The sequence below is a fragment of the Aethalodelphis obliquidens genome, unplaced genomic scaffold (genome assembly GCF_003676395.1).
Source record: "Aethalodelphis obliquidens isolate GAN/ISIS:26980383/991018 unplaced genomic scaffold, ASM367639v1 scaffold27, whole genome shotgun sequence".
Classification (NCBI taxonomy): Eukaryota; Metazoa; Chordata; class Mammalia; order Artiodactyla; family Delphinidae; genus Aethalodelphis; species Aethalodelphis obliquidens.
In genome coordinates this window covers 7,289,831-7,303,357 of record NW_020837971.1, presented here as the reverse complement: position 1 = coordinate 7,303,357, position 13,527 = coordinate 7,289,831, and the positions used below count along the sequence as shown (strand labels likewise).

Below are 13,527 nucleotides of genomic sequence, written 5' to 3'. Positions count from 1 at the left end.
ACTGCCAATATCTACTCTGTACTCACAGTTCTATTTAACCAGAATAAATTTGCAATTATTATGTAAACTATACATACTACATATTAAGTATAAACTTATTTTCTGATATAATACTTCAACTTTTAACATGTTTTATAATAAAAATATACTTTGATATCTTAATTTTGTATAATTCCAAGATCTATAATCAACTGTCCACATGATAAATTCAACATGAGAATAAAATGTCTCACAAAATAAAGACCTTTAAGCTTAAGTGCTTGTTCCTCCTCATACCCCCTATTAAAATCTGTAAGATAAGATTGCTAAGTGCCAAAATGCAGCAAGATGTTTTTTGATCCATCTCTTAGAGTAATGAAAATAAAAACAAAAATAAACAAACGGGACCTAATTAAACTTAAAAACTTTTGCACACCAAAGGAAACCAAGAACAAAACGAAAAGACAACCTACAGAACGGGAGAAAGTATTTGCAAACAAGGTGACCAACAAGGGATTAACCTCCAGAGTATACAAACAGCTCATGCGGCTCAATATCAAAAAAACTAACAACCCAATCAAAAAATGGGCGGACGACCTAAATAGATGGACAAGAGGCACATGAAAAGATGCTCAACATCACTAATTATTAGAGAAATGCAAATCAAAACTACAATGAGGTATCACCTCTCACCAATCAGAATGGCCATCATCAAAAATTCTACAAACAATAAATGCTGGAGAGGGTGTGGAGAAAAGGGAACCCTCTTGCACTGTTGGTGGGAATGTAAATTGGTACAGCCACTATGGAGAACAGTATGGATGTTCCTTAAAAAACTGAAAATAGAGCTACCACATGATCCAGCAATCCTACTCCTGGGCATACGTCTGCAGAAAAGATACATGCAGCCCATTGTTCACTGCAGCACTATATACAATAGCCAGGACATGGACAACCTAAATGTCCATCGATGGATGAATGGATAAAGAAGAGGTGGTACATACAATGGAATATTACTCAGCCATTGAAAGAACGAAATAATGCCATTTGCAGCAACATGGATGGATCTAGAGATTGTCAGACTGAGTGAAGTAAGTCAAAGAGAGAAAGACAAATGTCATACGATATCGCTTGTATGTGGAATCTAAAACAATGGTACAAATGAACTAATTTACAAAACAGAAATAGAGTCACAGATGCAGAAAACAAACTTATGGTTTGGTTACCAAGGGGGAAAGGGGGGAGGGATAAATTGGGACATTGGGATTGACATATACACACTACTATATATAAAATAGATAACTAATAAGAACCTACTGTATAGCACAGGCAACTCTACTCAGTACTCTGTAATGACTTATATGGGAAAAGAATCTAAAAAAGAGTGGATATACGTATAACTGATTCACTTTGCTGTACAGCAGAAACTAACACAACATTGTAAATCAACAATACTCTAATAAAAATTTTTTTAAAAAAGAAAAAGAATGCTAAATGCCAAGCAGTGAAAAGTTACAACCTCTCAATAGGTTTTAGGAAACAAAAAGGGAATCCTTTTCTCATTGGAATGCAACTTAGAGAAAGGCATAATTACCACACATTTAAAAAGTTTATTAAAGCCTGGACTCCCTCAATTAATTATTTGCAGTCTTAGGACGAAAATCAATTAATGCAGATAACAAAAACATATATCTTATCAATAGCATAATTCAAATTTATAATGGATTTATTAACAAAAGAAGTTTCAATTTAGTTGTTTGCAAATGCTGTTCATCAATTTTTCTACAGAACGGAACACCTTTATGAGAAGATAGATTATTTCTATAATGTGTACAACCTACCATAACTGTGAAATTTAAAAATCACATATAGATTTCATGAAAATTCTTATATATGCTGTTAGACATGTACATGTGTATGGTAACACTTACTAAAATTTACCATCAGTCCACCTTCCATATAAGTAACTAATCTTTACTACAAAAAGTATTCTTTTCTATAATGAAACAAACGATAGTAAGTTGCTCAACTATTTGATAGGGGTAGGTTTCTTTTACCAACTGATCTTTTACGGAATTATATATTCTACATTATAATGACCACTTGATAAAGAACAGATTTTTATACAAATATGAAACATCACATATTTTTGGGCCTTTATTTATTTTTATTCTTTTTTTATTTTTCAGAATTTTCTATAGTGAATATGGCTTATATAATACAAAAATGTTTTTCAAATACTATATACAGACACAAAAGTTTACAATCACTTTTTTTACTACCCCTATTTATTTGTTTATATATTGAGGTATAACTGATTTACAATATTATATTAGTTTCAGGTGTACAATGTAGTGATTCAAAATTTTTTATTGATCATACTTCATTTAAAGTGATTATAAAACATCGGCTATATTCCCTTTGCTTATTATTATTATCCTTGTAGCTTATTTATTCTATACATAGTAGTTTGTACCTCTTAAGCCCCTAACCCCATCTTGCCCTTGTCACCCCTTCCCCCACTGGTAACTACTAGTTTGTTCTCTGTATCTGTGAGTCTGTTTCTATTCTACTTATTCATTTGTTTTATTGTTTAGATTCCACATATAAGTGATAATATACAGTATTTGTCTTTCTCCTATATGACACTACATATTAAGGTTTTCATCAGCTTTATTAAAGAAATCTTCTCAGCTTTTAATTTTTTTTTGCTCTCCCTCCCCCCCCCAAATAAATCCTCTACTAACTTGGTTTCTCTTCAATACAGCTCTTCTATATCTCTTGAGCCTTTTTAATATGACAGAATTACTTATTAGAAATGTAATGATCTTAAAGACATATTCAAGTTAACGGAAAAATTTTCAAAGGTGAACAAAGCATTTTTCAAATTTTAATCTGTCACTTCTTTACGTAATAAATGAAAATATCTCAGTTAAGTAAAAGATGCTCCTTCCTCATTAAGCCTGCTATTCAGATTAGATAAAATGGGAAAAAAGGACAACCACTGGAGTATCAATAGTTCCAACAGCTTAATAAAAAACCCTTTTTCAGACCTCTTCATTCTGGTGTCAGAGAAAATCCCATAAATACAAGTTTAATATAGTAAATATAAAACCCCCAACTTTAACATATACAGAACATTGTATAAGACTTTGGACTTGCAGTATGCTGAGTGACACCATGTATTAACATTCTTAAGAAAGAGTTCCAAAACTATGCAAGAATAATCATTGGACAGCTGCTTAATGATCTGTTTTCCAGGAATGTGGAATAATTAATAATGATTACACTTTATACTATGGGGACAACAGATGTATTCTAACACGCTTCCCACACCCTATTTTAATATCTGGCAACTTGAGATATTCATTCTCCTTTACTACCTAACCTAGAAAGTTAGAGTAACACTGTATAGTTGACCTCCGTGATCCAACAGAAACCTATCTTTTAAGGGGAGGCACAGCTGGGGGGGCTTGCTTCTCTCAGCAATCTTGGCATCTACAACATTGAGGATGTATTCTAATTAATTCAAGGCACAAGTGACCAGTTTGTACTTACACGGTGAATCTATGGTGATTTTATAATATTTTATAACTACTGACAACTAAATCACTAGAATTCCAACTCTGCAAAAGAGCAAAATTTCTAATTCCAAATATTATTTTGCATTTCTATGTCTAGAATACTAGTGGTACTGGAGACACGGAATATAATGATAAATGAAAATTTTTAATTTTAGTATTAGAAATTTTACTATTAGAGATTACTTATATATCTCCTTTTGTTTAATGTTTTAACAGTGTTAATAAACTCCAAGAGTGGTATATTAACCCTATTATAATTCTCTATGGTCCCACTTCTGGTAAAGATAATATAAGCAATAAAATGACACAGAACTAAGACAGCATAATTTACTTTATTATGAACAAGCAACCACTTAGTTAACCACTAGATATTTGACAACTGATAATAAGGGCTTAAATTTAATGTGTTTACCTTAACTCTTGATGATTTCCTAGATCCTTCACGAAAGGCCTGAAATAACATGGAATTCTGAGTTAGTTTTTTAAAAACTGGATATAATTAATATTTAAAAATGAGTTCACTCAAGCTTTTTATTGAAGTCGCATAAATAACACAAAATATGGTAATAACCAATACAGTCAGAACTAGGGGAATGTTGAAGTAAAGTCTTCTACTAGAACACTGTACTACTATTAAAAATAAATACAGACTATGTAATAACATGAAAATATGTATAAGATACAATGCTAAGAAAATTTCTAAATTTTCTGTGTGCTCAATATTACAATCATGGAAAAATATTTGATAAAAGTTGGAAGGTATTAAAAATATTGCAGTAGTTTTAAGTCATGAGCCAAGTTTTGGGGTGGGTTAAAATAATTTTGTTATTACTTTAATTTCTAAGTCAACTAGAGAGTAATACTTGAGCACTTACTAGTAGGGACTCAAATTATAAGCACTATGGTGAAAAGAACTGTACTTACTCAGTAAATATTGAATGGGAGCTCTCTAATCTGCCAAGTCCTAACGTGTTATCTAAGACTTACTTCACCACTCCACTCCCCAAAGTGTACACTCTTATTTCGAGAGACTTACGAACACTAAACCTAGAGTAAGCAATATAGTTCCTAATTTATTTAAGTTCCAAATTTGTGTGCAGACTATACGTTGGAAGACAGCAAGTTTTATTAAAAAGAGGAGGAGGAGGAGAAGGAGAAGCAGCAGCAGAAGCAAAGAACCTTCACGTAAAACACAGAAAAAGAGCTAGGACTATGGAGAATAGATATGTTCAGACAGGTGGACAACTGAAAGAAATACAATTCTGGTACTAAAGAAATATGAAAGATGGCACGCAATAGGAAGAAATATGTCACACTCAAAGAAAAACTAATATACCGCACTTGTTACCTACTGAAAATAGTTATGACGTAAGACTGGCTAAAAAAAATGTAAAAGTAGGTCATGAAAGCCTTATTTAAAAAGTCACATTTTAAGATTCTGACTTAAATACCGTATGTTCTTCACTATGATGGAGGAATCCATGAAATACCTCTGAGCAAAGAAGGGATAATAAAAACGATATTCACAGAAAATGTCAGAACCAAATGCAGAATGGACTAAAGTAGAAAGAGGATAAAGTTGGAGAAATTAAAGAAGATATTACTGTACTAGAGGTAATAAGGGCGTAGACTGGGTTTATAGAAGCAAAAAGGAAGAAAAATAACAATATACTGAAGAGACATTCCCAAGGAAAAATCAATAGTGCTTTTGACAATAACTCTGAATGTCAAAGACTAAAGATGACTTAAAGATTTTTAAACCTAGATAATGGCTGTGCTGCTGAAACAAAAGAAGAATTTGAAGTATGATGAAAGAAGATGCAAGTTTGATTTACAGAGGAAACACTGAAAGAAAAATAGAACATTCATAAGTAAGTAATATGTGCTGACCATAGTTTTATGAAAAACTTAATATCAAGTTTGAAAAATTCTTTTCAAGTAAAATTAGAAAATTTAAAAAATTAAAAAAAAATTAAAATCCTAATATATGGGTCACAATACACAATCCATGTCATTAACAGTGTTAACGCTTCATGCCAAAGCCCTAAAGTGCTAAAACACCAACCAACAATACCTTAATAGGGTTTTATGAGTATTTTTTAAATGTCATCTGTCCAGAATGTCTATTGTTAACTCCATTCACATTTTTAACAGTTAGCCATAACAACAGGCTGAATAAAAAGCGAAATTAGATATATCCTTCTGCTATATATTTTTAACTATATATTGCCCCCAAATAATAGTAAAAACTTAACAGTAAAGCAAACTAAATCTTTTACGCCCAGTTCCTGGATTTTTTTTTCTAACCCTTATCAAGTATTACTAACTTAACAAGAGAGAAAAAATTCTTTTTAAATATACAACAATATTCTGAAACAAATAAAATGTGCTCCAAGACAGAATTGATTCATTTTAAATAGCCAAAAGTCATTCCAGCCAGAGAAAATGCAAAATCTGTTTTATTAAAAAAGTAGATTTGTTAATCTAGATGACCTAAAAATAGAACTACACAAGGATAACGTTTCCAAGTAACTTTTATACAGTAAACAGAGAAGGCATAATTTGAAAGCAGTAGATGAAAAAATTAGGTCAATACCAAACACGAGTTCCTAAATTGTAAAAAGCACTTAATAGACAATCACTTTCTCTGTATAAGTTACAATCTGAGATGAGGAAAATAACAATGAAATAAAGCAAAATGTGCTTAAGTGCTGTAATAATAGGTTCAAGTGCCATGATGAAATGCAAAGAAAGATCATCATAGCAAATTTCATCGAAAAAAGTACTGCTTTAGATGGGCCTCAAAGTAGAGTAGGAGTTTAAAAGATAAAGATGGAGAAGAGAATATTCTGAACAATGAAGGGAACAGCTTAAGTAAAGATAACATATCAGAAATCAGAGGGAGAATTTGGTAATAGTTGTCCAGACTGAATAAAATACAGGAGAAGAATAGCAAAATTAGAGACACATATGTGAAGACTGCTAGAATCAAGACTTATTTTAAACAGGGAGGTGAAATTAGAAAATGAAAAAGATATTTAAAAGTACATGCTGCCGGACTTCCCTGGTGGCGCAGTGGTTAAGAATCCGACTGCTGGGCTTCCCTGGTGGCGCAGTGGTTGAGAGTCCGCCTGCCAATGCAGGGGACACAGGTTCGTGCCCCGGTCTGGGAAGATCCCACATGCCGCGGAGCGGCTGGGCCCGTGAGCCATGGCCGCTGAGCCTGCGCGTCCGGAGCCTGTGCTCCGCGGCGGGAGAGGCCACAGCAGTGAGAGGCCCGCGTACCGCAAAAAAACAAACAAAAACAAAAAAACAAAAAAAAGAATCCGACTGCCAATGCACTGGGGACACCGGTTTGAGCCCTGGTCTGGGAAGATCCCACACGCCGCGGAGCAACTAAGCCTGTGTGCCACAACTACTGAGCCCGCGCACCTAGAGCCCGTGCTCCACAACAAGAGAAGCCACCACAGTGAGAAGCCTGTGCACCGCAATGAAGAGTAGCCCCGCTCACCTCAACTAGAGAAAGCCTGTGCGCAGCAACCAAGACCCAACGCAGCCCCCAAAATTAATTAAATGTAAAAAAAAAAAAAAAAAATACATGCTGCCTATTAAATAACCAAATAATATCATGAAGAATTACTCAAAAAAAATGATTTTATACCTACGTATAATTTCACTCTTTAATAAATATATAGTCATTATTGAAAGTATCTTTTACCTTACATGACAAAAAACTTCATTAGCAATTATAACAAATTTATTAAAAAGTGGCTTATAAATAGTTTTCTGCCATCATATCCTGGTGATATATATATATATTTTTTGCAGTACGCGGGCCTCTCACTGTTGTGGCCTCTCCCGTTGCGGAGCACAAGCTCCGGACACGCAGGCTCAGCGGCCACGGCTCATGGGCCCAGCTGCTCCGTGGCATGTGGGATCTTCCCGGACCGGGGCATGAACCCGTGTCCCCTGCATCGGCAGGCAGACTCCCAACCACTGCGCCACCAGGGAAGCCCCTCCTGCTGATATTTTAATACAAAAATTTAAGTGAGAAAAATCTAGATCATAAGAAACTCAACAAATGTGGAGCCTTATTAAAATGATTAAATATGATTCAGAGACAAACAGCTATAAACAACCATTCACAATCATTATATGCTCCTCTACCTCTTTATAAGTTATTAAAAATTTAGAACTGTTATTTCTGTTTTCTAAACCAACAACCCACTAAATCTTATTTTAGCTTTTGCATTTCTATGACTAGTCTCATCAGAGTGATGATTTAAAGCAGTTTGCAAACATTTTTCTCTACTCCATTTCAATCTTTAAAACACATTAAAAATTTTAAATGAGTTTGAGTAAGCTTAGATGCTGCTACCTTCTCTAGCTACTATCCATTACTTCTACTACTTCCTATCTATTCATCTTCAAAATAGGAAAAACTTACTTTTTTACATTTTGAAATGTTTTGTTCTTTCTCCCCACTTTTTTTCCTTCTTTTATCATTAACCTTGGAAACTCTTGAAGCAGTTAAAGTAATCGATGTCGGGGTATGCTGAAATGCAGTATATAATTCCACAGGAACCTCATCACCACTCTCAGTTGCACTGGTATCACCATCTTCAAAGGCAAAATAAAAATTATTGCACAAGTAATACTTCTACTTCAAACAATAAAACAGCATTCCACATGACAAACTATTATTCCCCCACCTTTCTGAAGAATAAACATTTTTTTTCACTTCCTCACTCAGTAAGACACATTTAAATGCAAACTGCAAATATATTTCTGATGTTAAACTAGAAAGGATACAAAATCTGACAACACACTCAGGTGATGTGACTGTGGGAAACAGACACTTAACAAACATAGCCAGTGGAAATTCAGAATTCTCTATGAAGGGGAATTTAGCTATATTTAGCAGAATTCTATATACACTTACCCTCTTCACCCAGCAACCCCATTTCTAGGGATCTATCCACAGATAAAATGGGAAAAGTACAAAAGAACCCTTATCCAAGAGGGTTTCATGACGTTACTATCTATAATAACAGCCCAAATGTCCATCACACAGTTCAATAAACTATGGTTATTCAAAAATAGTTGTACTGGTGGCAACATGTTTTATAAGCCAAAGTGAAAGTTTAGCATATGTTACAACTTCAAATCCTGTTCCTAAAAATGAAATAAACACTATTGCACATGATCAACTAACGGATCACCATCTTTCAAAAGAGCAAACATATTTTACATCTTTAAACCAATAGGTTACCTATGTGCAAGAAAATATGGATGATTTTTATTTATTTTCCATATTTCCTAAAATAAATACATTACTGTTCTACAAAATCTGTAAAAAAAGAGTATTTAAAACCTCCACTTGAGATTGTAAATTATATATACAATCAACGTTCATTAGCAAGCAGTTTACGTCTGACTAAAAAATATGCAGGCCTCTTATTCTCTCAATCATACTAAAGTTAATTTAGTATAGATCCTTTTCACCCACCTGACATATTTTCCCTTTTCCGGCGTTGTAGTAGCACCGCCCTCTCTTTATCCAAACTCCTATATTAAAATATTAACATGATTATTTATAAACTTTCATAAATTTAGATATAAAGCAGATCTGTTTTAAATGTGATAAACTTGATAATTTCTCTAATGTTCTTATTGAAAAATGTACAGTATAAAATATATGTACATCACTTGCCTTACAGTTTAGATTTGATCTAGCATAATTAGCAGTAGATGCCAGTTAAGTGACTCTGTTGTGTTAAGAAAATAATTTTTTACTTTGGAAACTAGTACTTTTTTTTTCCAAACTGAACAAACCAAAAAGTCTGGGGAGGCATGTTAGCGTCATTATTACTATTTGCCTAATTTCCAATTTTGAAATAATAAACACTAAACATTTAACAATTAAGCAAAATATTTCATTAACCTCCCCCAGCCTCCGCTCATGAAGTACATTATCCATAGTAACTGTTTACTTGCCCCGCTCTCCGCCCCCAAAGCGTTTTCACTGTCTAAACTTATTAGTCTAAATGTCAAATAACTAGATATAGTTCTTACATGGGAGCTGAGATGGGAGAATAAGAGCTTTAGACTGAAATACCTACTACTCAGTAATAAGACTTGCCTTAATATCTAGTAGGACATAAAACTATCCTAGCATCACTGATAATTCTAGTTATCACAGAACAATAAGCAGATATCACTCAAATGACTGTCCTCCCTAATGGTCAGTTTTTAAGCAAGCTTTACTGAAAATCAGCAGATATTTACCCCATGATTAAAAAAAAAGATTTTAACATGTTAAAAAAAACCCAACTATCTGTAAAAAGGCTAGTAACTATTATAAAGTGAAACAAAATCAAAGAAAAACCTCACTCATACAAGGATATGTCCACTCTCACCACTCTTATTCAACATAGTTTTAGAAGTCCTAGCCACGGCAATCAGAGAAGAAAATGAAAAGAAATCCAAACTGGAAAAGAAGAAGTAAAACGGTCACTGTTTGCAGATGACATGATACTATACATAGAAAATCCTAAAGATGCCATCAGAAAACTACTAGAGCTCATCAATGAATCTGGTAAAGTTGCAGGATACAAAATTAATGCACAGAAATCTCTTGCATTCCTATACACTAACAACGCAAGATCAGAAAGAGAAATTAAGGAAACACTCCCATTTACTGCAATGAAAAGAATAAAATACCTAGGAATAAACCTACCTAAGGAGGCAAAAGACCTGTACTCAGAAAACTATAAAGAACTCATTGAAGAAATCAAAGATGACACAAACAGATGGGAGAAATATACCATGTTCTTGGATTGGAAGAATCAATATTGTGAAAATGACTATACTACCCAAAGCAACCTACAGATTCAATACAATTCCTATCAAATTACCAATGGCATTCTTCACAAAATTAGAACAAAAAATTTTACAATTTGTATGGAAACACAAAAGACCCTGAATACCCAAAGCAATCTTGAGAAAGAAAAATGGAGCTGGAGGAATTAGACTCCCTGACTTCAAACTATACTACAAAGCTACAGTAATCAAGACAGCATGGTACTAGCACAAAAACAGACATACAGATCAATGGAACAGGAGAGAAAGCCCAGAGATAAACCTATGCACATATGGTCACCTAATCTATGACAAAGGAAGCAAGAATATACAATGGAGATAAGACAGCCTCTTCAATAAGTGGTGCTGGGAAAACTGGACAGCTACATGTAAAAGAATGAAATTAGAACACTCCCTAACACCATACACAAAAATAAACTCCAAATGGATTAAAGACCTAAATGTAAGGCCAGACACTACAAAACTCTTAGAGGAAAACATAGGAAAAACACTCATTGACATAAACCACAGCAAGATCTTTTTTGACCCACCTCCTACAGTAATGAAGATAAAAACAGAAGTAAACAAATGGGACCTAATGAAACTTAAAAGCTTTTGCACAGCAAAGGAAACCATAAACAAACCAAAAAGACAACCCTCAGAATGGGAGAAAATATTTGCAAACAAAGCAACCAACAGGGGATTAATCTCCAAAATATACAAACAGCTCATGGAGCTTAATATTAAAAAAAATTTTTTAAAAACTAACAACCCGATCAAAAAATGGGTGGATGACCTAAATAGACATCTCTGCAAAGAAGACATACAGATGGCCAAGAGGCACATGAAAAGATGCTCAACATCACTAATTATTAGAGAAATGCAAATCAAAACTACAATGAGGTATCACCTCTCACCACTCAGAATGGCCATCATCAAAAAATCTACAAACAGGGCTTCCCTGGTGGTGCAGTGGTTGAGAGTCTGCCTGCCGATGCAGGGGACACAGGTTCGTGCCCCGGTCCGGGAAGATCCTACATGCCGCGGAGTGACTAGGCCTGTGAGCCATGGCCGCTAAGCCTGCACGTCCAGAGCCTGTGCTCCGCAATGGGAGAGGCCACAACAGTGAGAGGCCCGCGTACCGCAAAAAAAAAAAAAAAAAATCTACAAACAATAAATGCTGGAGAGGGTGTGGAAAAAAGCGAACCCTCTTGCACTGTTGGTGGGAATGTAAACTGATACAGCCACTATGGAGAACAGTATGGAGGTTCCTTGAAAAACTAAAAATACAACTATCATATGACCCAGCAATCCCACTATTGGTCACATACCCTGAGAAAACCGTAATTCAAAAGAACACATGTACCCCAGTGTTCACTGCAACACTATTTACAATAGCTAGGATATGGAAACAACCTAAATGTCTAACAATAGATGAATGGATAAAGAAGATATGGTACATATATACAATGGAATATTACTTAGCCATAGAAAGGAACGAAATTGGGTCATTTGTAGAGATGTGGATGGACCTAGAGTCTGTCATACAGAGAAAAGTAAGTCAGAAAAACAAATATCGTACATTAATGCATATACATGGAATCTAGAAAACTGGTAGAGATGAACCTACTTCCAGGGCAGGAATAGAGATGCAAACGTAGAGAATGGACATGTGGACACGGCGAGGTGCGGGGGGGAAGGGGAGGGTGGGATGAACTGGGAGATTAGGATTGACATATATACATTACCATGCGTAAAACAGATAGCCAGTGGGAACCTGCTATAAAGCACAGGAAGCTCGGCTCGGTGCTCTGTGGTGATCTAGATGGGTGGGATGGGGGGGTGCGGTGGGAGGGAGGTCCAAGAGGGAGGGGATATACGTATACATATAGCTGATTCACTTTACTGTACAGCGGAAACTAACACATTGTAAGGCAGTTATACTCCAATAAAAAAGAAAAAAAGGAAAAACCTCACTCATAATAAACAAATGAAAAGTATCAATAAAACACTGAGATTACCATCTCTCATCTAGTTAAACCAGCAAAACTCCAACTCCATCAAAAACTCTACTGTGAGGCTGGGGAAAATAGGCATGCTTACCCATGACTGGTGGGAATTCAAAACTGGACAGTTGCTACTGGAGGGGAATTTGGCAATATCTGACAAAATTTGATATATACATTTACCCTTTTACTGAACAATCCCACTTCCACTTGCAATTACACAAGACTGGAAACAACTCAAATGTCCACTCAAAGGGATGACTAAACTACAGTACATGAAAAAGATGGAGCACCTTGAAGCTACAGAAAGAAATGAGTCAATCTCTATATTACTACTATGAAGTGATCTTCAGGATATATTTTTAAGACAAAAAACTAATGTGGCAAAAACTCTGCTATGCTACTGCTTATCTAAGTAAGGAGGAGAATACAAATATATATATATATATATGCATATCTGTTTCTAATATAACAAACAATGGAAGGAATAATCAATTTTTTAAAAACTGTTACTTCCAAAGTGGAAGGAACAGGGGTCGTAAATGTTAGACTTATTTGAATGTACCTTGTCTTAAATATTTGACTTTAGAATGATGTGACTACTTCTTACATAATTAAACAAGCATATAATTATAAAAATAAAGTACAAAAAGCAATCCTTAAAAATAAAATTGCTATATTACTCATCCATTTCTGGTAGGAATGAAAAAATGATACAACTACTCTGCAAAATAATTTGACAATTTCTTATAAAACTGAACATGCAACTACCTACCATATGACCAAGCAATTGCACTCTTAGGCATTTATCCCAGAGAAAACAAAACTTAGGTTTACACCAAAACCTGTACACAAATGTTCAGAGCAACTTTATTTGTAATAGCCAAAAAGTGGAAATGACCCAAATGTCCTTCAGTAGGTGAGTGGTTAAACAAACTCTGGTACATATATACCACATAACACTACTTAAAAATAGAAAAAAGTGAGATACTGATATATGCCACAAATTAGCTGGCTTTCCAGGGAATTATGCTCAGTAAAAAAAAAGCCAATCCCAAGGGCTTCCCTGGTGGCACAGTGGTTGAGAGTCCGCCTGC

General features: G+C 34.6%; 1 protein-coding gene across 1 annotated transcript in view; it reads right to left on the bottom strand.

Annotated features, from left to right (window-relative positions):
* The window catches only part of KMT2E (lysine methyltransferase 2E (inactive)), a 98,582-nt gene that overhangs the window by 29,637 nt on the left and 55,418 nt on the right, over window positions 1-13,527 (bottom strand). The window contains 3 exon segments of the mRNA XM_027123846.1: window positions 3,976-4,014; window positions 8,011-8,183; window positions 9,073-9,131. Coding sequence (XP_026979647.1) covers window positions 3,976-4,014; window positions 8,011-8,183; window positions 9,073-9,131 — 271 coding nt within the window.